Source organism: Clytia hemisphaerica, unplaced genomic scaffold (assembly GCF_902728285.1).
Source record: "Clytia hemisphaerica strain Z4C2 unplaced genomic scaffold, Clytia hemisphaerica genome assembly, whole genome shotgun sequence".
Taxonomy (NCBI): domain Eukaryota; kingdom Metazoa; phylum Cnidaria; class Hydrozoa; order Leptothecata; family Clytiidae; genus Clytia; species Clytia hemisphaerica.
This window is the reverse complement of record NW_027103962.1, coordinates 1,640,927-1,668,835: the sequence shown is the minus strand read 5'-3', so window position 1 is coordinate 1,668,835 and position 27,909 is coordinate 1,640,927. Positions and strand designations below refer to the sequence as shown.

The 27,909-nt window shown below is 35.0% G+C and overlaps 2 protein-coding genes across 3 annotated transcripts in view; both read left to right on the top strand.

Moving 5' to 3' along the window:
* The first annotated feature begins 3,172 nt into the window (after nucleotides 1–3,172).
* On the top strand, nucleotides 3,173–21,024 carry LOC136810259 (S-adenosylmethionine synthase-like). 2 transcript variants are annotated; one of them, XM_067066830.1, is made up of 8 exons: nucleotides 3,173–3,418; nucleotides 15,926–16,003; nucleotides 16,463–16,684; nucleotides 16,984–17,276; nucleotides 17,866–17,949; nucleotides 18,698–18,796; nucleotides 19,130–19,347; nucleotides 20,415–21,024. In XM_067066830.1, exons 1-8 carry the CDS (start codon nucleotides 3,349–3,351, stop codon nucleotides 20,512–20,514), a joined length of 1,164 nt encoding a protein of 387 aa, XP_066922931.1. In that variant the 5' UTR covers nucleotides 3,173–3,348; the 3' UTR covers nucleotides 20,515–21,024. The 2 variants fall into 2 exon arrangements, with proteins under 2 accessions (XP_066922931.1, XP_066922932.1); XM_067066831.1 differs by lacking the exon at nucleotides 3,173–3,418 and adding an exon at nucleotides 12,115–12,208.
* Nucleotides 21,025–25,029: 4,005 nt separating this feature from the next.
* The window catches only part of LOC136810256 (A disintegrin and metalloproteinase with thrombospondin motifs 2-like), a 44,691-nt gene continuing 41,811 nt past the window's right edge, over nucleotides 25,030–27,909 (top strand). The window contains exon 1 of the mRNA XM_067066828.1: nucleotides 25,030–25,068. The gene's annotated coding sequence lies outside the window, so the exon portion shown is untranslated. The remainder of the gene's footprint in view (nucleotides 25,069–27,909) is intronic.

Genomic DNA, 27,909 nt, shown 5'->3' with positions numbered 1-27,909 from the left:
ATTTCACAACCGCCTTGAAAGCTTTGAACATATAGAGACAAAGAAGACCTGATGATAAAATGTTTATCAATCAAAGCTAACGTGTGTCTAAGCTACGACTGAGAATGTCTCAGTCTTGAAAGAGGCTTAAAAGGGGAAAGACTTTCAATTTTCATATCTTTATATTAAACAATTTAGCTGACGAGATATATATTTCATTTCAAAATTGGGAAGCAGCAAAACAGTCCTTTATGATTATTCATGGAAGGTTTCCAAATAATTTCTTTTGTTTTGACAGTTAAGTGACAATTATTGCATTTTAATTGTTCATTATTCTCAAGGGGAATATAAAATTACAAGCAGTTTGGATAACGAGTCGCAAATTAAATCATTCAGATAGTTATTTCAGCTAAACGCAAAAGTTTTGTGACTTTTAATTGAGAAGGAAATGTGTTGATTTTTCATGAGATCTGTATTAGCCAAAAAAATTTAATTTGATAAGAAATCAAAATGCTGAAATTTTCACGAAATTTACTCTCCAATAGACCTTTTCATAAATTAAGTCACGAACATCACTTGTCTTGTTTTGAAATTGTTGCCATGGTGATTAAATCCCAGTGGATTATATTGAAACTACTTTCTATTCATAAAAAAGTTATTTGATGTCTCGAGGGACATAATCACCATGGTAATTGTTTGAATACGAGGCAAGTGATGTTCGTGACGTAATTTATGAAAAGGTCTATTCCGGTAAATTTCTGTAGAGGTAAGAGTACTATTTTTGTAGTGGTTATACAGATATATATTATACAGATATAACTGTAAATTCCAGTGTTAACAGTTTAAGTTTTGAGTTTGTAGAAATTTCAACATTTTTGGGGGATTAAGTATATAGGATACTTTAATAACCATTTAGTGAACCTGTTAACATATTTCGGTAGTCATTGATTTCCTATGGTTATCCCATACTAACCACTGTTATAAGGTGAAAATTATAAACACTTCATTTGTAGGTCCTTTTGTGTCCAAGCGCTATTGCGTCATATATATTAGACTCTGGCGACTTTGACAATAAAGTTTTCTGTGGTTGGTTTTGAGTGAAAATTTTTGCTGAAAATGACCAGAATTTTCATCTTAATCTTTGATACTGTGTTTATTTTACCTATAGTCAGTGCATGTAACAGGAGTTGGTGAGATATGGCGTTGTTTTGAGGTGATTTTTTATCGTAGAAATTCAGGCGTACTTCCGCAGTGTGTTCGGAAAAAAGTGAAAAATGATTTTTTAGGTTAGAGCAAGAAAATCATTCAACGGATGATGTATTACAGTGCGACAAAGTACGATTATACATCTTTGTTTCCGTGCTAGGAATAAATTTAATACCCGATCTTACATAACTTTTTCTTTATTTGTATAAAATTCAGCTATTTCTAACCTGAGATCAGATCGTTGTCCGCCATGCTAAAGCTCTAAAGGGAGAGGTTTTGACAGGACCGCGCTCGTCTAATAGGACTGGGAATGACAACAAAGCTGTATGATTGTGTTTTGAAATAAGGCGCTGTATCAGGGCAATTTAGTTTTTGACTTTTCGGCGCACAACAAGATTCTTGTCGTAGAAATTTACGCGGGAGGACTATTTTCTAGCCTATACTAGACGTCACCCGCGTATTTTTTACGCAATTAACGTCTATTCCACTTTGGGACTTTTTCGAATGTTTTGAGCCCAGGTTTTCGGGCTCTAAACATTCGATTTTTTGACGTCACTTTTAACTTTCGAAGCTCCTGCAGTAGCAAAATAATCGAATTTGCGTCAACACTTGAAAGGCTTCTATTTTTCAAAAATCGCCAAAGTGGAACTCACTAAGAAAAGAGATGAAAAATCCCGGTTTTTAGTGAGGTGCTCGCTAACTATTTTCCTCAGATGGTTAATTTTCAAGGGCCTTCAGAGGTTTTCGTACCCGTAAGAAAACTAGTTGTTATCAGGTTAGCTATTTCAGACTCGACCTTGTTCTTAGTCCTTAAATTTCTTTTTGTCTTTTTGCTTTTTTGAGCTTCTTTTTGGGTACATTTTTTTAAGGAACAAACTATATAAGAACATAAGGCTTCGATAGCCAAAATATTAAGAACAAGCTAAGAATATATCAAGGCTCTGTGGACTCTAAAACACCCGATTTCTTTTGAAAATGTTAAGAGCATTTTTAGGCTTAAAATCCGAAAAGATAAAAACATCCGAAGGCTTGAAAAATTTTGGATGTTCTCATAAAAACGTGTAGAAGATCAAATGAAAGACGGTTTGGCTTTTTTTCCCAATTAGGAAAATTTTTGAGTCTGTTTTTACATTGAAGAAAGCCCCGAAGGGTTAAAGACACTAATTTTATTGGAACTATCTCGTTGTAAATATGTATACTAGTCAAAAAACTGAAGTAAGGTTGTTAGCCAAGGGGCTTTGTGAATTGTAGTATGATGATTCTCTAAAACTCGGTTAGCCAGTTTTTATTTTCATTTCAGAATAGGTTACATCACAGATATCTATAAAGCCCGAAGGGCTAGATAGGCAACTTTAAGCTTTCTTCAGCAAAAAAAAAGTTAAGCAAAAAATTGACTTTTTAAATTTCGTGGCAGCGGATAGGATCTAGAGCATTTTAATTGTTTTTGGAGCGCGTTATCAAAAAAGTAGGCGGTAAACGCTATTTCACATCTCTCAAACAGGTGAAATTGCATATTTTAGTCACGTGACCTTGCCTTCACTTTTCGATAAAAGTCGCTTATCTAGCCCTTCGGGCTTTACAGATCTGTGTGTTGCACATGAAAAGACTCCATTGCCAAAAGAAGTGTCAATTTTTGAAATGTCATTAGAATAACATTATCCATCTAAAGCATCAAAAGAATAGAAAATATTGTGTCTTACAGTAGTGTGCACTTTTGACAGATTGTTTAACCATTGAGTCTGTTTTCATTTGTAATCTGACCTCACTCTATCTATAGAAAGTTCTTATTGCGGTTGCAAAGATTGTTAAACTCCACGATGGAGAACGTCGACTTCCGTTTAAGGAAAAGTGATATTCAACAACACTCCGTCAAAAATAAGCTCCGTTCTCCACACACGACTGGACTGCAGAGAAAATTTCGCAATGCATAGATTTCTATTAGCCCTCGTCCTTCTTTTGTTATAATCTCAATATTATTTTCTTTTCTAGTGCAATTACACTAATACAATAAAAAAGGAGATACACATATTAAAACCCCATTGCAGCTTGATCTCAGGCAACACTTTTGCTAAGCAAGCTACAAGTTAACATCTAAAGAAGTATCTCTCATCCAGAAGCAATCCAACGGCATCAAGAAGTAATCCAACAGAAAATCAAAACAAAATGTCTGCAGAAACTTTAAACCACAAGAAATTTCTTTTCACTTCGGAATCAGTAGGAGAAGGACATCCAGGTACATTATCTTTTTGTTTTGTTTTTAAAGTTTTTCTTTATATTAACCTCGTTTCCTGCGTATTATTGGACACCCCTGTCTCACAGCCCCGGTGGAACTTTTTCCTCAGTGGGGATAGAAATTTTGTTGTTCCAAGGTTAAAAAATCCAGTGGGGGATGGTTTTGGACTGCAATTTTTAAACAATAACATTGGATCTCGAATGGGGATGAAATCAAAGTTAAATTCCCAGTGGGGCTGAAATTCCAGGGTATTTTCCCACCAAGAACGAAATTTTTGCCAAATTTTCCAGTGGGGCTGAGGTCCCAGCGGGTCTGCGACACAGGGGTGTTATTGACTGTTTGAGAGTTACTTAATTCTACAGTTTTTATCAATAGCGGGTGAAATCGACAGTCTGGGATATATGGGGACGACAAGATTTTCGTTACATTTCATCTGGCCCAGAACGCTTTTTTAACATTTGCTCTGGTCGGACAAATAAGGTTAATTGGTCCGCTCCCTTAGAGCTCTAGCTTCGGCGGCCGCCAATACGCCATCGGAATATCATATAAGGAACAGGACTTTTAGTCAAAGGCTACGTAATTTGATCAAAACATTCACTTAGTGCTTTAATATAGAAGTCTTCACTCTTTCAAATACATTAACTTGAATGCCAAGGTGTTAGTTATACCAGTTCTATACCATGCCACCCCCCTACCTTTTGGTAGACCATGTCATACGTTTTTAAGACTTACTATTTTAAGCTGGTTTGAGACCAAATCAAACCACAAAAACTCTTATTCTCCCCAAATCGTTTTGAGGTGTTTTGAGGGTGTAAAAAGTGAAAACTTTTACTTACTTACTGTGAGATTGACGAGGTGTAACAAAAAAATCTGCCTGGTGAGAATTTATACATGTTTTTTAAATTATATCAAAGATTTTCCTTTCTCATCATTTTTGTTTACACCAAAATGTGGTTTCCTTTCCAAAACGCAAATCTGACCAAAATTATTCAGAACAAACCGATGTTTTCTCTTCGTATTTGATTTCCAACGCTCGGGTAAAGAGAAAAATAACCCAAATTTCTATGCTTTCAAATACGTCTCTCCTTTGGGAGTTTTATTTGATTTTGGAAATATCAACTGCAAAAAATATCTAATTTTATCAGTGTGTGCATCATTGTACTTGACCTCTTAGTCCGTTTTTTTGCGATACTGAGTCGGTTATGTATATCTAAAGTAACGTTTTACAGATTTCAAGCCTCATACACGCTTTTTTTTTATAAGAATGGTGTAAATCCGTTTCATCACGGATATTCTTAACTTTTTTGGGAAAATCATCCTAAAATATTCGTACAGCACATTCTTAGGTTGGGATCCTAATTCATACTAGATTTAACATTTAGTGCATATGTCTCAAGCATAAAATGGCACTTTTGCAAAAGGATTGAGCCTAACTTGGGGATAATTGATAATTTATAATTGAAAATGCTCTTAAAATGGCATTCTTAGCTTTAGTAGCAAAATTCCATGATGGTGATATTTTTAGCATATTCTTAGTTTTTTGGCCATTTTCATCATGGACATTCTTATAAAGTGTATTCTTATAAAAAAATCTTTTATGCAGCTTTTGAAAAGATGCAAATAAAATTTTTATGCAGGTTTTCTCAATTGTGGTCTGTTTATGATTATGATATATGGGCTGATAGCCTTCTTGCAAGGTCAGAACACTTAAGGTGTGTCTTGAGGTAAATATAGTTCTTTGGTATTACCTCTGAACATGCAAAATCATGTTTAAAGGCCAGTAGACCATAAAGGGCGTCCTTTAAGAGTAGTCTATCAGACCACAGATATAAAACAAGAATAAACTTGAAAATTTCATTTAACACACTTACAGACACACCTTTCTGCAAGCAAAATTGATCCCTTGGATTAGATCTTATGTCTGAAGAGCTTTTGGACGTTGGTCGGTCTATCAAACCTGTTAAACCGGTTTTTAGTAAGCTTGTCTGATTAGTACATAACATTCTATTTCGTTGTACTAGTACTAGTTAAGAGCAGGTCTAGCCCAATCTTTTGTTTAAGGCTCTGTGCTATATTGACGCTTTTGTTATGACAATGAAAGGTATCTAAACCCTTTGTTTTGGTAAGTCTAATCATTATGTCTGTTGTAACAATTATCGATTTTTTTTTTGAATAAAGTAAAATCTTTATGTTTTTGTCCCTATTGTTCAACAGCATTGTATTGTTCAGCAGCTGAACAATGGTTTCTTTGTTATACCGTTAGACTGGTTCATTGGACTTGCAATGCCTGTTCCAAACCTGTTTTAGCTAAAAAGTACAACTGTCAGCCATGATTTTGCAATAATTTTTTGAGAGGAGCATGGGTCCATTTTTGTTTTGATTTGGTCTTTGAGATCAGTCAAATACATTTGAGAGAATCAAATTTCTTTGTTTATATTTTCGATGAGAATAGCTTATTTAAGTTGTTTACCTTAACTATATTGTGAAACCACTTCAAAAGTTTGAGTATGTTAAGGTTTTAGGTAGATTTCTATAGAAAATATTTTTGACCCAACTGCAGTTGCACCCGTTGTCGTATAACTTGGTCGTGTTTTGTGTTCATATAAACCCCTATAACCTATAAACTTATATAAAGCTGGAAACTCAACCATTAAGATTATTGATATGCTTATGAGCTTCAATACATATCATTTTCTTTTTTTCTCCTACTTGGGGCCCCCTTTTTTGTCCTTCCGAAGAAAACGAATAAAAAGACATATCTTGGTCATGCAATTATGCACCCTCTCAATTGATTAGGGTGTCATTGTTCTTATGCCTCGTCTTTGTATCCTGACTTACTTATAACACCCTTGTATGTCTCACAGCCCCGGTGGAACTAAAATTTCTTTCGAAATCCCAATGGGGATAGAAATTCTATTGTTCCCGAGCTTAAAATGTCCAGTGGGAATGGCTTTCGACGGCAGATTTTTGCATTGAATTTCAAATGGGGATGAAATCAAAGTCAATTTTACCAGCTGAAATTGTAGGGTATTTTGTCCGGGACAAAATTTTGGCTAAATGTTTCAGTGGGGCTGAGGTTCCAGGTGGTCTGTGACACAGGGGTGTCTTATATGCATACCTCTTTACTGCCCCAGTTACTTTGCCAATTTACTGACTGCCTCTCTTCATCTGTTGCTGTAGATCTATGTATTTTTCTCCCATATTATACCCAATATGCCCAGTAACCATGATAGTCTTATTAAAAAATTGAATTGTATTTCGGGAAATCAATAATGTCACTGTTTCACAATCAAGTTTAAGAAGCGCATTATGATGTTGGACTTTGTACAATTTTGTACCAAAAGTATAAGACACACACGCGTTTATTCTAAATATGGTCAGTTTTTTGACATTTCTGCTCAATGTTTGATTTCAAGGCTCTCTTCTTTCCGATTTCATAAAGTTCTCAGCCTAATTTTGCAATATTAAGACTCCCTGGAAACCCGCTGACAGCAGGGCCTTCCACGTATGTAGATTATTGGGTAAATTTCTTTCAATCAAAGCCTTTCGAGGCCTGGGTACGAGTTTGATTTTTCAAAACAAATGCTATGCATAGTTTTCAAGGCTGTCAGGTCAATACATTATGAGGGTTGTTTTCACAAGGAAATGAGAAATTTGATCCTTATAGTTAAGTATGGTTTTACAAGGTATTGCTAAATGCAAATATTGCATTATAAGTTTTGATAGAGAACCTATCCCGAGAATATTATCGCCCTTGCGCTTCAAAAGCTCCCAGTTTCCTAAAAAATAGTTGAGTCTGAGCAGTTTGTCTAAAAATACACCCTTGTGTCACAGACCCACTGAGACCCCAGCCCCACTGGATAATTTGGTAAAAATTTCGTTCCCGGTGGGAAAAAACCCTTTAATTCCCAGCCCCACTGGGAAATTGACTTTGATTTCGTCCCCATTCGAAATTCCATGTTTAAAAATTGCACTCGAAAACCACCCCCACTGGATTTTTTAACCTTGGAACAATAGAATTTCTATCCCCATTGGGTTCTCGATTCCCACTGAGGAAAAAAGTTCCACCGGGGCTGCGAAACAGGGTTGTAAAAATGAAAAGATAGTGGATAAATCCCACGAAATTATCATTTTTACCATTAATTAATAGTAACCCAGCTTTCTCCTAGTAACCAGTCACGTGTAACATTGTATATTCCACTTTGCAAAAAAATTGGCTCGGGAATGCCTTTTAGCTTTTTTAGGTTCTCTTGAAGCCATGGTGATATTGTCTCGACGTTATAAACCTCATAGTCATACGGAAAAACCGTTCAAGTTTGAAAATCACCCTGCTGTGTGGGTTTGCTACAGGCAGGTCCAGTTTGACGATGGAATTTCCTTGATACGTTGTGTAATTTTCCAAAAGGAATGTGAAAGGGTTAAATATCGAAAAATGACATGAATGTCAAAAGTTTGATTTCTCGCCGTAATGAAATAAACCGTCAACTAACAATAAAGTCATTTATTTGTGGTTTATTATTTACAAAAATCTACTATTTATCGATTTGAGGCTAATTGGCTTCTGTACACGCCAAGAGAACTTTGGATTGGTTTGATTTTGAAATTAGAAATGTATGACAAGCGACCTTGCACACAAAAAGGACGTATTATATTTTCTTCTCTGAGATCACTGACAACTCACTCTCGTGGATTTGACAGAACAATTAAATAGTTTTTCAACCCTGTAAACCAACTCAAAAAATCAATAGGCAGAGATTCATTTAAAATCGCTCATCGGCTTCCGAGGATACAAAATATCAGAATACCGTTAATTTTTTACAGGCTTGCCGGTAAAGAACTACTTCTCTAATACCGTTCAAAAATGTCCTGAGGAGTATACTGGAAATTTGGTCTTTCAATAACAGAATACAGGTAATTTTTCTGTCAAATATCGGAATTGCGGTCAATACCAGATTCTCGGATATCTTACACACGGAAAAAAGTCCGGGTATTATGATTGTCGAGTCTCCATAACTTGCTAGGTCGAGGTGAAGTAATCGTTCGAGTCAAAAGACTATCGAGTTATGGAGAGACAAGCAGAGAATCTTTTAAAGGACAAGAGAAAGTTTTCGGTTTGAAAGAGTTCAATTTTTGTGCGAATTGAGCTAATGTAGAACACGAACATGACACGATGTGGTCATATTGCAAAATGTAAAATGATATTTCATCTATCTTGTATAAATCCTTATGTGATCTCAGCTTCATAGCTTTTTAACAGCCTAGTAATGCTTGAGTAGAATCACACGTGAATTATGCGTGCATAAAAAGACGTCATTGTTCTAGCCATTTACGAAACTTAGTTGTAAACTGTATCTTGAAGTCATGTTATTTCACTCTCTAAGATACGCATAATGCCTTGTTATTTGTAATATTGTAATATTAGGAGATGAAAATCTCATGAAATTTTCGATTTTGACGGCCACATTGCGCAAGTTTTCAAGAAAAAGATGTATGAATTCTTACTTAAGTAACGCTATTTGTGATTGCGAGCGCTAGGTTGTCTTAGTGATATTTTTACTTGTACTTTTGCCCGGGGATTGGCTTTTTCCTTGCATGTTTGTGGAAACATACTAGTACTTTTGTGGAAACATACTAGTATTTTTGATGGCTCAATGTAAATTACTGCAGCTCACAAGTCATTTTAATTTTGCGTTTCATAAAGTGTTTGATTTCATCAAGGTCTCGAAATTATTTGGAGGAAGCAGGAGTTAAAGAAAATTACGTATAAGTTTTCCGTAGATTGGCGCGCCATTCTGTTTGAAATAAGTATCACGTGAAAAAATTGTTCCCGGGAAGTTGAAGACCCTAATCAGCATCCTTTCATCGACATTTCGCTCAACTACGAACCTGCTGCCATGAGTTCCACCCGCTGGTATGATTCTAGCCTTTAGTTTTCTTTTTGTCTGCATTTGGGATTGGATGTCGCTTACGCAATCTGTATGCATACTTTTTATTCCCCTCGTTTATTTTTCTTTAATTCAGCCACACAACTGTTATAATACCTCTAATACTCAAGCCTATCGCTGTTCATGGTACAGCTTAACGCAGATAACGGGAGAAGTATATTACAATCTATAAATAAGATTTATTAAAGAAACTTTTGTGAGAATGTATAAGGCATTTTAATATTCGATGTCTTACAATAATAAGGCCTCAGTGGTTTTGATCGAATGATTTTTTCAGAGAATGCATAATGTATATAATTCAATTTTGCAACTACACGATAAATGAATTTTCAGTCGCCGCAGATACAATAGGTGCATTATAACTTATTTAAAACTCAAAGTCCAAGTTTAGAATTGAATCATTCGTGTAAGCAGCTTGGAGATGCGAATATGGTTAGGTTGATATAAGAATAAGAAATCTTACACATAGTTTAGTTCAAATCTTGGAGAGCTTATTTTTAGTCTAGCAAGCTAGACGACTAAGTCATACATAGTAGAAATAAAGCAAAAAGTAATAAAGGGAACAATTTTAGTCGTCTAGAAACCTTTGTGCACTAACTCCAAACAAAAGAAAAGTGTCAATATTTGCAATTATAATTTTTCCCGCTCAAAATAATTCTTGAGAAAAACATGTGTGTGGATTTGTGTATTGAAAGTTTTTCATTTGAGTTGATTTTGTTTGAGAGTTTGTTATTGCTTGATAAATTGTTTTCTCGCTACGCAAGTTTCTGCGTAGCTAGCCGGGGTATCTATAAGACTGGAACACCGGATTCTTCCAGTCGTTTATACAAACTAAATCCCGTATTATTATTATTATTATTATCTCATTTCTTTCCTTATATAAATTCAAAAGTACAATAGAGATTTCCTGTTTATAAATTATAAAGAGTACATCTCGTACTAAATAGTAGCAACATAAATTACCCTGAGGTGTATTTGATCGAGAGAAAAAATCGGAGCTTATTATTATCATTATTATTATTATTAGTATTGGTATTATTAGTATTACACGCATTATAAACGACTCCAGTCTAGCTTATTTTCGATGACAGCTTTTTGTCAGGGGCTTGGGATTACGAATGCGTATTTTGCAGAACTGTCTTCGAGAGTTTTGATCTTTGGGACAATCATTGTGTTGGTTTTTCAGGTATACCGGCAAAAAGGGTTTTCTACATTTATATAAATGCCTATGCAAAAATAGTCCAATAAGGCTCAGAATATAGTCTGGAAGTCTGCCAGCCCCTCCCAAATTGAAATATTCAATTAAATCAAACAGATAGCCCAAAATCGACTTTCTTGCCAGAACTTTAAATCTTGAAAAACGTTAAAATAAACGGAATTCTTATTCTATTTCGACCATGATTGTACTCACTAAAAAGGATTGGTATATTTTTCTGTTAATCTTTTTGTTCACAGAAAACCCAAACCATGGATGGCTCGATGATGACTGTATTGTGAAGTTTGAAATATATAGCAGCATATATATACAGTATAGCAGCCGCGAACTGTGCATTTTTTGCATGGTTTTTGAAATATGAAATCAATCCTGAGTCTTTACCCCGTCTTTACTCTCAGTTGTTGTATTTGCACTAGTCAGAGATGAATCGTCCTAACCAAAGTTTTGTATTAATTTTTCATTCATTCTTTGCGTTCATTATACGGTTGGTGGTGTTCACAATGTTTGATTCATCCTCATTTTTGAAAAAATACTTTTAGAGCTAATGACTATTTTACGTTAGTTTTTGTAAGACAACGATGATTTAATGTCATTTCTTCGTACCTTATTATCGGGGAAAAAATGTTGGGGGAAAGTGACGAAAATTTTAAAGGGGTGACGAAATTTTTCTCTGACGAAATATTTCCCCGACATTTTATCACCCGACCAAAACTTGTACCCGATTTTTTTATCCTCGAACAAAACATTCACCCAAAATTTTATACCGCAACCAAAATTAAAATCTAATTTTTTTACACCTTTATTTACCGAAATTAGTGCTTTAAACGTCGAATTACGTTGTCTCACAATTTTCGTCCATGATTGTAGTGAAGGAAACCATTTCTTTTGGACAGTTTAGTCGGGTGAAAGTGACAAATTTGAAATTTTTGTTGGGGAAAAGTGACTAATTTGAATTTTTGGTCGGGGAAAATGGACGAAAATACCTCTAGGTGACGAAATTTTTCCCCGACGAAAAAAATCCCCGACTAAATAAAACTCCGACATTTTTTTCGCCAATAAGGTACCTTCTGTGTCTTTGGGAAAATATTTCATAGCTTCCCAAAATAAAATCATGCAGAGCCCCTGCGTCCGTGCATATAGAGATTTTAAATAAAAGAATGTTTAAAACACAGCTGATTGGCTTAGGTTTCGAAACTCTCTATTGTTTCATTAAAACCTCAGTGCGCATGCGATTTATCTGGAGAATTTCAATATTCAAAACAAGAGCAGATATGCTTTTCGCGTGTAAGAAGAGGACTGGTGAAGAAGTTGTTTGTTTATCTTTCCAAACTTCATTGGGTTTTCCAAATTCAAGATGGTAGACCGAAACACATGTCGCTAAAGGGGCTTCCTTTTGGCTTGAAGGGATACAAGGAGATTATGGGTCAGATAATGACAGAAGGATTTTATTTCGAAAGAGAGGGTTTACAGGAGACTTTGGCTCAGATTTTTTGTAATTATAAAAAATCAGAAATTATCAGCTTTAATGGATTTATGTTTCAGTGAAATAAATACAAAAAAATAATTAATAATTAAAAATGGCACAAAAATTTCTTTTCACTTCTGAATCAGTGGGAGAAGGTCATCCAGGTTTGTATTTTTATTCTATAATCTTATTATTTGAACATGACAAATAGAAGCTACTGTAAGAGGTTTAAAGAATATTAACGAAGTTATCAAACCCTAAAATTTTATTTGATCGATTTATTAAAAATAATTGATCGATCGTGAGGAAGGAAGGGAGTGATTAAGTGTTAATTTTCATGACAAAGGAGCTTTGGTAATGAAATATAATTCCAAGCACGACTGAATGCACTCAAACAACAATCAAATAAGACCCTTTTACCAGAAGGCGGTGTCAATCGAACAACTTCAAACAAAAATTGCAATCGAACCAATCGAATGTAATCGAATGCGATTGAATAATTGCGATTCAATTTGTGTAACGTAATCGAATCTCAATCGAACAGCTGATTCCTTGGTAATATTCTATTGTGTTCAATTGCGTTTGAGTAAGGTTAGATTGGTTCTATTGATAGTTATATTCGATTGGTTCGATTCATTGGGCGGATCTTTAAAAATTGTTTGGTTCCCGTCATTTCGACTTTACAAAGTGGGTCGGTCAGTCGGTCGGTCGAAAATATTTTTTTGTACATACATACCATCTTTGTTCATTGTAGGTACCTGCATTGTAAGCCCCATAATCATCATGCAACATCTTGTTTTTTAGAAAGTGATGCTTCGCGAGCGTGGTCTGCTTCCACGAAGGTCCGAATTATGAAATCGGGTTAAAAATCGGGAAATCATGGATAAACTGGTTTTTGGTTCACTTTCCGATGGCGTGCCACGCTCGCTATTTCAATTTGAAAACTTGTAAATACTGACCGCGCAGACAAAGGTTGACAATTAGGAATCCAGAAGTGGCAAAAGGGGTCTCCGACTCTCCGACTCTAACTTCAGAGTAAAAATCAGGGTCGGTCGGGACGGGAACCAAACAATTTTTAGAGATCCGCCTTGTCAATTACCTTCGATTACGATTATGTTCGATGAGTTTGATTTGAAATTAGATCACTCCATTAGACAGTTAGTCACACTAGGAAATCTAGCTTTCAGAAAAATCAACATCAGTCATCTACAGGATACATTTCAACAACAAGGATGAGAGTTACCTGAATCAAGTTCGCAAGACAATATTAATTAAAACTTGAAAGTTGGAAACAAAATAAAACGTGCAGCAGCCAAAATCGACCAACCAAAATTTGTCATTCAATTCCCGAGACAGCGCTTCAATTTTTAAGGCCTTGTTTGTACGCTAAAGTAAAAACAATTACGCACATGTAAATGGGTCATTGTTTGAGGTCCGGCAAAATTTCCGGGAGATAGCCTATCCGGCAGTGCGCGGATCTAGATGGGTTCTGCCTCCCCCGTAGATCTTTTTCTTGGTAAGTTGATCTTCAAATTAGTTTTCAAGGTTGGCTTGGCTCAGATTTTTTCGTCTATGGCTCAAATTTTAGGCAATTTCTCAAAGTTTTTGAAAATGTTAATTTCATTAAAAAGCGCCGGGTTATTTTTTAATGAATCCCTTTAGAAGTTTTGCGGTGCATTTTTTTGCTTGAGAGTCAAGTAAACGATATAGCGCTTTCGCAGCATTAATCTTTGATACGCATTTTGGCGGGACGCTAGTGTGGCTAACTGTTAGAGCTTTTTAGCGCAGGCGGCCGAGCACTTAAATACCGTACGAAAGTGAATAGAATCTAATACAATTGAATCAATCAAACGTAATCAAACATAATCAAATACAATTGAACGTAATTGAAGCAATCGAACGGCAAATCCTGGGTAATATTCCATTGCAATTCGATTGCGTTCAACAATCGAATTGCAATTATTCGATTGTGAACAATCGAATTGCGATTATTCGATTGTGTTCAATTGCGTTCAATTGATTCGGCATTCGATTCGTTCGATTGACACCGTCTGGCTTTTATTAAACACAATGTCATGTTGGATAAAAAAAACTCCAGCACAAATCATGATAACTCCACGTTTGAATTTATTTGAGGGAAACAATAACAATAACCAAACTTTTCCTTGCACCCATTAAAATGTTGAGTTATCGCAATTTATCCCGGTATTTTTAATAGTCCTTTGGGAGAACGCGACAACCTATTGACTGAGTTCCGCATATTAATTTTTAACGCAAATTTTTTGCACCAATCTTCAATCTTTGTATACTAAATGGGTTTATGAAACCATGTCACGCTATAGCCAAGTGTTTGACAACATCCCTGATTGTCATGGCTGCGCTCACAGAAGGGAAAGTGGTCAGGGGAAGAGTCTGGAAATTAGTGTTTTTTTAGAGTAAGTCGTTGCAGGGCAAATGTTTCGTAAAATTAAAAACCCACTTTCCCGTGGAAATAATTGACGTTTGGTTTTTTGGAACCCTTGGGGCATACCGTAACTTGGTCTAATGTCGACACCCCTCTAATTCCGACACCCTTTTTATCAGCTGAAATTTATAGAAAGGTTGAAACTGTTTTTTTGTTGCTTAGTGGTCAGAGAAAAATAATTCTTTTTCCATCAGTGATTCAAGCTTTCATTTTATTCCTTCCTCTAAAGAAGGGTGTCAGAATTAGACAAGGGATGTCAATATTAGACCAACTTACGGTAAGGTAATAAGTTTTGAAAGAGAGCATATATAATTTGGGGTATTTTGGGTCCAATGACTTCAATTAAAACCTGAAAAATGCAATATCTCGAATTTGAGAAGACATGGAAAAGTTTTCTTAAATTGGTTCAATCAAAATTGGGGATTTGAAAAAAATTTTATGTTTACTTTTCTTGCACAAAACCCCTTTAACTAAGGGTTAGCACCCCATTGCTAAGTTGTTGGCTTAAAAGTCCAAAATGATACCACTCTGAACCACGAAAAACAATAGTTTTATCAGCTGCACTCCAAATCTCGTTATATTGATGTAGGAGTTTTAGTCGTAACTGTCAAGATAGCACATCAATTTCTTAGTCCTTTATTTTTGTCTATTTGGTCGCTAAGATTATGTAATGTTTTTGGAGTCATTACATGGAATATTTTGCGTCTTACAGTACAAAAAATATTCGGGGAGGCAATTAAAAATTGACTTTTGGAAGGACAGGATACCATTTTTTGTTAAAAGTTAGCAGTGAAAATATTACATATTCCTCTGAATATGTTGTTTCCATGAGCAATAAAGTAAAAAAGTATGTTTGTGGGCCTGAGAACATAAACAAAGCATGTGTTTCTCTGTCAATCATAAATGCACAGCAGTTTCCTTTGCAACATATATACTATGTCTTATTTTAAAATATCTTATTTCAATGGCACAAGTACTATTAACTTGCTTCAGAAAGTTTCTTCTATGCAGTGGTGATAGTAATAAGGAACCTATTTTATAAAAGACTTAAAATATGTTTACACATACTTGTTTACATTAATGTTAATTTTTTAGGGGCATAGCTAGTATAGCTGACAGGTTTCATTGGCATTGCTTATGGAGCAGTGCATTTTGCTTGAGAAAGAATTCAGATTTATATCCAAAATCTTAACTCATTCTTAGATTTAGATATGAGTTTTCCCTCCAATCACTCAAAAAAATTAAAAATTAATTGTTAAAAATTAGTTCAATACATGATAAGGTGTTGTAGACAAATTTGTCTAAACTTTCACCATTCAAAAGTTGAAATAAGTTTGCTCGGTACTTAGAATTTCTCAAACTTCTTGTTGTATAGAAGAATCTCTTTTAATAACATACTTCAACTATTTTTTTTTAGATAAACTTTGCGATCAAGTATCAGATGCAGTTTTAGATGCACATCTTAAACAAGATCCAGATGCCAAGGTTGCATGTGGTAAGTGAATGGAAATAGTATAGTATTATATACTGAAATATTGTAATATTAGATATACTATAATATTTTAGTATTAATAATATACTATAGTATCATTTCCTTGATTTGATACTATAGATATATATGTTAGATACTATATTGTGTAGTATAGTGTTTTCAACTTTTTAAAGAGGCCAAAAGAAATATTATGTTTCTATTTTTCTTAACTTTTTCTTAACTTTTTCCAAAGTCAAGGAATGGCAATTGGAAATCTCTGAAAATCAGTTCTTACGTGGTTCTTACGTTGGGCGTCTATTATTGTTACGTTTGTAAAAGACACTTTTCAGCTTGAATATCTTGCCTTTAGAAATTTGCTCAATACAATAGAAAGAATATACAGGTCAAACATCTTAAATTATCTGATTATCCTTTAAAAGAAGAACCTTAAGTAAATATTTCCTTTTTCTTTTTTCTGTCTAGAAACAATCGCCAAGACCGGTATGGTTATGGTTGCTGGTGAGATCTCATCTAAAGGAATAGTAGATTATCAAAAAGTTGTTAGGGACACAGTCAGAAGAATCGGTTATGACCACAGCTCCAAAGGTTTCGATTGCAACACAATGAATGTCTTAGTGGCTGTTGAACAACAATCTCCTGAAATCGCACAATCTGTACATTTAGAAAAAGACGAAAAAGATATTGGTTTGTGCTTTGCGTTTAGAATATATTTTTTAACTGCTTTTTCCAAATATCTGTTTTTACAGGCTAAATCCCGTCTTGAAAATTTTGAAGTTTTGGAGGTAGTTTCACTCTCAAAAGCAAAAAACACACTGTATCACTATCAAAAGGAAGGAACCCTCTAATTTGACCCTAGTAAATATAAAATGGGCAGATAATTTGACAGATATTTAATTGGACCTCTTATTCCTCTTTGAAGGAAGGGCCTAGTTCTAAGCAGTCCCTATCATCTAACTTACTATCAAAAATTTATTTCGCAACAGGAGCTGGAGATCAAGGTCTTATGTTCGGATATGCCACAGACGAAACTGAAGAACTTATGCCACTTACCTGCGTCCTTGCTCACAAATTAAACGAAAAACTTGCAGAGAACAGGCGTAACGGCACACAACCTTACCTGAGACCAGATACCAAAACACAAGTCACAGTCGAATACGAAAATGATGACGGTGCTTGCAAACCGCTTCGTGTACACACTATCGTCATTTCTACACAACATTCTGAAGATGTCACTACGGAAAAAATTCGAAAAGACTGCTTAGAATTAGTTGTTAAAGTAAGATTCTGTTTCACGCCTACCCTGCCCTGTTATCCTTTTTCTGAGCAATTTTTTGACTGTTTGAAATGCTAAAGAGATATTTTCAGTTTAACTAAATTACAAGACTTTCACCATTATGGAAGAAAACATTTTTATGCAATAGCCTCTACAAATTTTATAATTTTATACAATATGGCGGAAATTCACTAAGCTGCATAAGTTAGCAAAACCTGAAGAACCTACCAATCCTTAGAAGAAATATGCATCAAGGGGTTTGGGTTTTACCCGAATAAAATGGTGTGACATTTCTAAAGACATTTTAGGGAATGTCTTACATATAAAGAAAATTGACACCATTTAGGCTTTCCAAACTTGGATAAGGTTAATGGATGTATTAGAATTAACGTTTGAGTCGATCTGGTTTGTGTTGATGAATTAATTAATTGGAATTTAAAAATAACACGTCAATTCTGAAGTCCTTGCTAGATTTTTGTTTCATGCATTTGGAACAAATGGTATACTAAAACGAATCATAGATCTTGCTGCTTACAATATATTTCTGCGCTATCTAAATGTGGAATTTGAAATGTAACTTATTTCTTTTCAGGCTGTTATTCCAGCAAAATACTTAGATGATCAAACAATTTATCACATTCAACCGTCTGGTAGTTTTATCATCGGTGGACCAATGGTAAGTTATTCATCTATGTTTTTTGAATCGGTCCTTCAGAGTTTCTAAGCATAAAATTGCTTCACTTTTTTCTTTCCATCGGAAGTTTGGTCTTACCTAAACCCATTTATATTTCTCAGTACAGTCCCCTCTGAAAATGCATAACACTCACGCAATACGCAACACTTCCCTTAGAAAATGCACAACATTTTGCTTTGAAAGTACACAACATTTTCCTTTGCCTTTGAAAATACACAGCATTTTCCTTTGAAAATACACAACACTTTCCTTCGAAAATACACAACATTTACCTTTGAAAATACACAACATTTTCATTTGAAAATACGCAACACTTTCCTTTGAAAATACGCAATAATTTTTTTGAAAACACAATACTTTCTCATGTTATGAAAATACAATACCTTCTTTAGATAAAAAAAACATGTATATTTCCTTTGAAAATACACAACACTTTCTCTTAAATACACAAAGTAATTTTCTGAAAGCAGATTGAACTTTTAAATAAATTTTTCTTTAGATACACGACATTTACGCGAATTTTTCCTTTGAAAATACACAATACTCTTTTTTTCCATTTTCCTTTAATAATACACTTCCAAACAGTTCTTTGGACTATACCTCTTTTCTTTGAAAATACACCAAATGAAAATAAAACCTCCTTTAAATCGGTCAAACACAAAAAGCCAAAGGCTGTGTTCACCACGAAAACAAAACAGATAACACAATTTTCATGACATTACTTTTGCAGGGTGATTGTGGATTGACGGGTCGAAAGATTATCGTCGATACTTACGGAGGATGGGGTGCCCACGGTGGTGGTGCTTTCTCTGGAAAAGATTTCTCCAAGGTAAAACATTGACATCATTTTAATTTATGGTAGACATGTTGCTCACATTAATATCTCCACTACCTGCAGTAGACATGCTGCTGGTTCACCGAAGCTACAATCTCTACAGACTCTCAACTCCTAATTTTGGTTATAATCTATCGTTGTTTGAAGCTTACGAGTATTAAATTGAAAAGTAATATTATATTTCTAGAACTAGGTTTTCTTTGGTTTATGATTGAAAAGTCTGGCCTATTTTTTATGTTTAATCACCAATAAAACGTTTACCGGACACGTCCGATAAAAAGGCCAAACGATACAGGTCCGTTATATAGACTCAATCCTTGTTTCCAGGTCGATCGTTCTGCTGCATACGCTGCTCGTTGGGTTGCCAAGTCTGTCGTAGCCGCTGGTCTTGCTCGCCGATGCCTGTTACAAGTCTCTTACGCCATCGGTATCGCTGAACCTCTTTCTGTTTCTGTTATCACCTACGGAACTGGCAAAAAGACCGACGCCGAAATCTTAGAAATTGTCAAAAAGAACTTCGATTTACGACCTGGTGTCATCGTCAAGTAAGTCATATTTCTCTTGTCTTTTTGTAAGTGAACTTCGCCATAGCTAAAGTCATTATAAAAACTAGTTTAAGAGAGTTCACCGAGGTCGAAGATGATGTCAGAGATGATGATCTTCAATAAGAAGTTGGGTTGGGTTTTGTTATGACAAGTTTTCACTCTATATAAGAAAATCCTTTCAAGTTGAGTATGATTACTGTAAGTTTCATTCCTGTATTTCCATATACTTTTAACATCTTTGATGAAAAATGAAGGGGGCTTGATAACTAAATGTTTTAGTGCGATCACTTCAACTTTGACCCTCCTTTCTACACCTGTAGAAACCAGATCTACATTAGAGATGAAATCCCAGACGTAACTGTTAGTGGAGTGTTAATAATTATTGATAGTGTCTACATTAATATTACCCCCAAAGATAATGTCTCTAGATTTCGATTTCACAATACTTCACATGTCATATCATAACCATGACATTATAAATAAGAGCTGTTTATATCAATAATACAAATCTTTATGACCCTACCGTGACACAGCATTTTTTATATACTGTAAAAAAACTCGTTGAGAAAAAGAGGGGTTTCCCTTGAACATTGTTGCCACGTTCAAGATTAAAGATCCCTTATCAACAGACTCTCAATTCCCTTTCAATCTCAAATAACATCTAAAACATGAAGCCTCGTTTTTCTTAATCTTACGTGTATCGTAATTTTCAAGTCTATAAGTAGCCCTTGCAATAAAAGGGGGAGGTTAACCTTGTCGTGACTGAGGTTCCATATGCTGGACATGCATGTCCTTTGAGAATCACGATAGTTTTCAAGCCATTAACGTTCCATAATAAAGAGCATCATTCAACGTATCTCCTACCAATTGCTTACACAGCATTTTTAAACAAAACAAAAGTTTCTCTCCCTACTGCGCCGCGCGAGTACAAATTTTGAGAAATTCTTTTGTGTATTCTGGTTAGTCAGCATAGAGGTGCGCCTCTATTCTATCATTAAAGAGTATCTTTAAAACAAAGACTGTTACGACCGTTCTAATATTGAACATTTCGTTTTACTTTTCTATAGGGAATTAGACTTGAAGAAACCAATCTACGAGAGCACATGTACGTACGGTCACTTCAAACCTGGTTTCACTTGGGAAGTACCCAAAAAAATGAATTTCTAGATACATGGAACACACGTAACACAGAAACACTCTTGAATAATGTCGACCAAAAACCCTGTACGATAAATCAACACATTGTATGTTATCGTAAAACATGATGATTTTCCGCCGCCGGAAGAATGGTTATAGGTTTTGGTGTATATTATATTCAAATGGGACTTGCTTGTATAAATTATAATAATAAAAATGTCTTATAGGGTGTTGTAGATTATAAAGATTTATACTTTTTGATTAGGTTCGCTATCTTTATGTCAATTGATCCATGATTCTATGGGACTAAGCACTAGTTTCGTTTTCTTTTACACACTTTTGAATTATATTTTTCTTTACTAGTTTTATGTTTTCTTATTTTGAAATTCACACTTTTTGGGTATCTATCTACGACGAGACAATGTTTTTGTAAATCACTTAAGGTTCATATACAATGACTTTGTATTTTTTAAAAGGGGTAACTCATTTTAGAGTTACTCTATTGTCTTTCTAGAACATACATATTAAAATTGTAGACAATTGTTTTTGTTTTTTTTCATTTTTCACTGTTCAAGAAGTTTTTGTCCTCATTCTCATTTAGTTGAGCTTGAATCTAGGAATGTTTTTCTGCCTGTATGTCCCGAAGCTTTGGGGCAGCTGGAGAATGGTCTGATTTGGCTGCAATTTTGCACTAATGTTCTATTGGTGTTATTTTTCAAAAATTTAGATTATTTTAGGCCTTGAGACCAGTCTCTTACTATTGCTATAGCTAGGCCTTCAAATAGTTAAAAGAGTTCCGAAACTGAACCCACCGTGGTACGCATGCCCGACTATTTGGTGAATCTAGGCTACTTTGTGTTTTATGAAGTCCAAGACAATGTTATAGTCTAAGACGAATCACTATCTAAGAAAAAAGCCCAAAGCTGAGGAAAATTCGTAAACGGGTTTTTTGCCGAAAAGAGTTTACAGTCGGTAGAGTTGCCAGTCTTACATTTGTTCGAAACTCTCCCGCCGATTTTTTCCCGAATACCGCCATATTTCCCCGCCTTTACTATCACTGTAACGGACGATAACATCGTCTAATGAAATCCATGAAACCTTTGATTTGCGTTGTGATTTGCGAGCTTTATCGAGAACGAGGTGATGTATTATTACTACTTATTAACGGTTATTTTTTCATCGGTAATGACAAAGCCTGTAACTGACTTTCTATTTGTTAAAGGATGACCCTTTAGGCAGGGTTTCTTTTTATAGAAGATGGGTTTCTATGTGATTTATATTCATTTAATGCTCTTATGACACCGGCATACGAAAGAGATTTTGAAGTACACATATAGTAACATTTATTTGAGGTTTCATCAAATAATTATTTTTTTCTTTCTTGGCCTAAGAATGAGTGAGGTCATCAACTTTGGTTTACTTTTTGGACGAACCACTCTGGTAGATTTAGTTACGTTCGGTAGACATGTAGATGTCTTCACTGTTTAGCAGCTGTAGTTAAAACTGGTTGTTTTCGTTATATCCCTTACATCTGAAGATAACACAAAATCATATTTACAGACCATGGAATTAAACTTTCACTCCTAAAATTTGCCTATAATTGAATTACAGGATTGAAGATATACCATCAATTTGCTTAGAGCATTATAAACTGTTTTAACCTATTGTAGTTATTATGTTGACATGTGTTAACTTTGAAGGCTATGGCTCCATCCTGAGCAAAACGTGGTTTGCGCAGAATGGCTGCAAACCTTAAATTCACTTCACTTGCTGGTAGATTCTATATTATTCAATTCAAACTTTAACGGATATAGAGTGACAGGTTGACTAATCCATCCGTATATAGTGAGTGAAAGTGTTTGTTTATCAAAGTCATGGTCACTAACTTCAAGTGTTATTAGCTCGAAACACATCACGGCGAGAGAGAAAAAAGCTTCCACACTATTTTTATATACATTTTGGTTAAATCTACACATAACTTTGTTTGTTGAGATAAGATAAAATGTCTAAAAATGTGGGTTGTCGACTGGCTCTGGATAGTTATAAACATCTATGGTTTTTAAATCATGCTTGAATGAATGAAAATTGAATTCTAACTATGTTTCCTTTAAGGACTCGGGCCTCAAACTCGAGATTGTGAAGTATGCATACCAGCATGTACTTGGTTTTCAGCTCCTATAAAGAAAAATTGGAAGAAATGATCTGAGACCTTTTCATAAATTACGTCACGACCAACGCCTACCTCGTTTTTAAAATGTTGCTATGGTAATTGATTCCCAGAGAAGTTCATAAGAAGTTCACTCTATTTAAAAAGTAATACTTGAAGTCTCAAGGGATATAATCACCTTTGTAACGGTTTACAAAACAAGGCAGTTGCTGCACTCAAAACAATTTATGAAAAGACCTATAACAAAGGGAAAATAAATTAGTAGAAGATTCACCATCATGATATTTTGGGTGAAATATTTTAACGTGAAAAGCTGCAATGCATAAAAATTGGAAAAAAGCTCGGTTTTTTGAATTTTCTTTCAATTCATGTGCAGCTTTCATTCAAAAACATCATAGTTAATATTTCTTTCTGTGTCTTCTTGAAACTATTAACTTAACTTTTAAGCGGAATTGAAGTGAGTTCAGGCTATAAAAAATCGAATCTGAGCCACGAAGAAGTAAAGGAGAAGAAAGTTTAGATTGTGGAAGTTAAAGTATTAGTTACGGAGAAGGGATCGAGTTTTTGGTTCTGAGTAATGGAGAAAGTAACAAAGTCTTGTGCATACATCAAATCATTACCTTTTAGAGGTAATAAAATATTACTCAACAGTAGTGAAAAGGAGGTTCACCTTTTTGCTTACATTAAAACTACGTATATAACCGTTATTCCATGTTATTGTTTTGTTAAGAAAGTTATAACATTTCATAGGTGAGAAGAAAAAATATACACGTTTTTTTTTTTTTAAGAAACTAGTTTTACCAAGCAGCCTCAATGTTTCTTAATAAATCGGCCTTTTGAGCCTTAAATGTTTCTTCCATGTTTCTAAACTTTTTGACATAATGAGCCTCATAAAAGGCTGGATTGGAAGGTTCTTGAGAAGAACCGAATTAAAAAATGTTATTTTCTCATTCTCAGCCTCGGCATGTTTCTTAGTTGTTTCTTAGTTTTTAGGCATTCTGAGCCTCATGTTTCTTAAAAGTGTGTTTCTTAAAAAAAAAAAAACGTGTAACTGAAAGAAGTATCGCATCACGTAACCTAAACATTGGATCAAATTTACGTAATATATTGTTGTAGTAAGGTAGTAAAATACTTTAAACCATCACAAATGGTTGAAGTAATCTAGTGTAATAGATACCTCTTGAAGAACAGGCATCTACAATACAGTTGACGCTCTCTAATTTGATTTTTAAGGGGAATACACCTTTTCGACCGTAGTCGCACAGTCAGGCGCGTGCCACTTTATTATTTGATTATTCCCCTAAACTCGATCCAATCCTTTTTTACACCTTTTTCTGTTGTATATGGGTACAAATGAAGACTGGGAGGGTTTTAGGGTGGTTAAACGGACAAAAAATGGCCGCACGGCAAATTGGCGGCTACGGTCGAAAAGGTGTATTCGATTTTCACCGAAAAAGGGAGCTTATCGAATAGCAGAACATCGAATTAGAGAGTGTCAATTGTACAGTAGAAAAAACGAGTGTTTGTTTTAATGTATTGTGGTAAAACTTATACCAGAGCTAGGAAAGGGATTTTTTTCTCGGATCAAAACTGTCTGAATGGTACATGCGTGGTTAATGCGTATGCTCAGTATCATATCGCCGTCGTATATTTTGTCATTTCGTTAAAGAACATTATGGAAATTTTACTTTTAGAAAACAAATATTAAAATTAGTATAGGTAATGAGAAATTACTTGACTTCTCTTTACAGCGATGGAATTAAAAACTTATTGGAAACTAATCTCATTATGTTTTATGGCTGCAGTTCATGTAAGAAGCTGTTTTTATTTCGAAGTTTAAGGTTTTTGCTGGTCTTTACTCAAAACTCGCTCAAAACATTTTTTGATTTGGTTTAAATATTCTACTATTACTAAGCAAACTTGAAGAGCTGGCCGGGATATTTCTAAGCTTACAGTATTAGTCTTCATTTTGCACATATCTTCACATATTGTGATTGGTTTTGCCAATTCCAAAAATACTACTGTTTTAAAATTTACGAATATTAGAATAAAGATACTTTTAAGACCAGACCCCCACCAGACCGTAAATGGTTTTCAAGGTTTTTGTCGTCCTCGCAGAAAAGTATAGTAATAATTCATTTCTTTATCATCGTACTCGTAGATCCAAGCAGAAGATTTGATTGAAACATTCCAAGGTATTTTCTTTTGTTGTCCAACAATGATGCTTTTTCGGAAAAAGCATGTTTGGTTTTTTTTCGCGCGTTTTTTCCATTCTGTACATTTTTGTACTTGCTCCACAACCAAGTCTATCCGTCTTTTATGCCGCCATTATAAAAAACAACAACACACGTGATGGCGCGAAAAGGATTAACGGCGGAGGAAACACCTCAAAACTCAAAATTACCATTATCAAGAAAGTAAGAAAGTCCTTCCAGGTGTTCGATAAAAAGAAGACTTATCTTTTTACTGTCATTTTACTTTTCATTCATGATAAACTTGCATAGGTGAGTTACTTGGGTCAAAACTTTTTTTGTGTGGGTGCTTTGCTTTGGTCAAGTTTTTTGGGCGTAGCTAGCTCTTCTTGGTGTGAGGTTAGTTTGTACACAGACCTGATATCTTTGTCTAATTTTAAAATTCATTGCTGTAGAGAGTCTCTTGTCCTTGTCTTTTCTGATTTGAGATTTATCAAATCACTGCTGTGAGGGAGTGCGGGGTGAGAGAGAGGGGAGTCCATCCATGAGAGACAGTTACATCAATATGCCTTCTTACATGTCTTTAAAAATATAAATAAAAGTAATCACGGAAAAGGACGCGGGAAAAAAAGATATAAGTGTGAGAACAGAGTAATCAAACTCGTTAGAAAAAGTACCGTTAGAAGTCATAAAAAATCAACCTGAATAAATGCAATCGAAATTCCAGAGCACTTCGTAATTCCCCAAACAACATAGGCTGCACGCATCCCCAGAATTTATTTTGTTATAGCTATATAGTTTTGCTATATCAAATCATATCAGAGGGGATGCGTGCAGCCTACAAACAACATTACATTAGTATGTCAAACTCCCATCACATAAATTTTACAATTACGTCAGAGTAGACTACGCTCGCCACCGAAGAGGTTTATTTGGAAAGGGTAATTATATTTTATTGTTCGCTTCTTTTTCATAGATTCGCCGGGTTGGAAAAGTATGAATTTCTTTGTACATATTTTACCTACCCCAAATATTTAGGAGGCTGAGTTTTAAACGAATCGTCAAGTTGAAACGAACGATAAATGTATCAAGGTCTGTTTTATTTACCCCCTGGTGACTTAACAAAAGAGACTTAACTCGATGTGACAATCCAATTATTGAAAGTTTGTCTCAGCCTTTTTATAATGAGCGAGACATACGTTCTCTGATTGCGCAATTTTCATATTGACATTTTCGAGGCATTTTGATGTAACTGAGAGAAGTGTTGTCATATCATACTTTTCATCGTAGAGGTTTTCTTTCTGTACGGTCAACTGCTCTAACTTGGGACTATCTGTCAAAACATGGGACAGCAATTTGGCCACCATTTCACCGAAACTCCAAGGTTATTTTATTTGAGTTAAGGAACGACATATTAAAAAATACACGATTTCTCTTTTGATTTTACAGTAAGTGAAAATACAGACCAGATATGCAACAGTCCCAGTCCCCAGACAGTGCGCACAGCCAGACGGTGTCAATCGAACAACTACCGTTGTGTTCGACGAGTTTGATTGTGATTGAATTAAATTGGATCACTCCGTTAGAGCTTTTTAGCGTGGGTGGTCGAGCGCTAAAGTATCGTACGAAAGCGAATAAAATCTAAATCAATCGAACGTAATCGAATACAATCAAACGTAGTCGAAGCAATCAAACGGGAAATCCTGGGTACCGTAAGTTGGTCTAATGTCGACATCCGTCTTCTAATTTCGACATCATTCTTTATAATAGATAGGAATAATAAGAAGGTCGAAATCACTGATAGACTAAAGATTTTTCCTCTCATCGCGCTCGCTAGTCAAAGCCAATCAGCTATTCCGACCTTCCTCAGTTTCTATTGTTCCTATCTCTAACGAAGGGTGTCAAAATTAGAAGACGGATGTCGACATTAGACCAACTTACGGTAATATTTGATTGCGATTCAATTCTATAAGAATTGCGAAGCGATCCACTTAATTTCGCAAGCTGCTAGCAAGATCAGAGGAACTTTAAAAATCCATAAAGGGACAGGATTGTAAGCCTTTAACGCCTAAAACGCCACACAATCACCCCACCTGCGCAATGTTCTTTCCTTCTAATTGTTCTAATGTAATTATATGGTGCCTTAATAAAATTAAACGCCAGTCAAACATTCAAACATTTTTATTCGAATCAGCTGTTTGGATGTTTTTCAAAAATCAAAACAAAACAAATCAGAAACAAAAATTTAAAAATATTTTTTGTTTCTTACCAAGTTTTCATTTCAGAGTTACAGATTTAGATTTAGACACACACAATTTTCCTCAGTGTTTACTGCCTGCAATTTCTTAGTTGATTGGCTCAAAAACAGCAGAGTTGCTATAGAAGGAGCGGTTACTTTCTTGAGACAAAGAATACTCTTCTTCATGCCCAATGGGGTAAAAAACTCCTCATTGATTGACCTTTCAATACTTGATTCTTGCTCTAAAAGGTCTAGGACCTGTGTCTAGGATGAAGACAAGTCATTGCTATCACCATTTGAATCAAATTTCTTTCCATATAATGGCAAATCAAACATTCAAAACCACAGGACCACTGTCTAGATGCGTGTCTGCGTAGTATTTGGATCTGTGTTTCGGCTAACTTTTTTTACCTTCACTCCTACCACTTTAAATCGGCATTTTTCACAGTCCTATCTGTCAAACTGAGAAAATTTCCTTGACTGCAACCAAAGTCATTCAAAATGATTCGACAAAATCACTGTTTTGAAGATTTAATTGTATAGCAAATTTTCGCTTGGGATAGAAGTTAAAAGGTGCGCATACAATATAGGAAAACTGCTTTGCTCATAAATTTGTTTTGCAAAAAGTTTGATCCGTGGGAATGATTAAAAAAAAAACAGGTTTAAAGGTAGTTATGTGTCACCTCGTAGGGCACCCTGTAGATTTGTCATTTGTTGAAAACAAATGCAATTAGGCAACCTAGTCCTGTTTGAAAATATAGACTCGGGAATTGCCACTGCTTTGTGAATGATCTTGTGCATCATTGTAAGGTTGCAAGTTTTCCTTT

Bases quoted from the DNA above. Each gene is read 5' to 3' on its own strand.
- LOC136810259 (XM_067066830.1), top strand. From the start codon at position 3,349: ATGTCTGCAGAAACTTTAAACCACAAGAAATTTCTTTTCACTTCGGAA. The intron at 16,685-16,983 runs GTTTGTGCTTTG...ATTTCGCAACAG, and splicing joins AAAAGACGAAAAAGATATTG to GAGCTGGAGATCAAGGTCTT. The intron at 18,797-19,129 runs GTAAAACATTGA...CCTTGTTTCCAG, and splicing joins CTGGAAAAGATTTCTCCAAG to GTCGATCGTTCTGCTGCATA.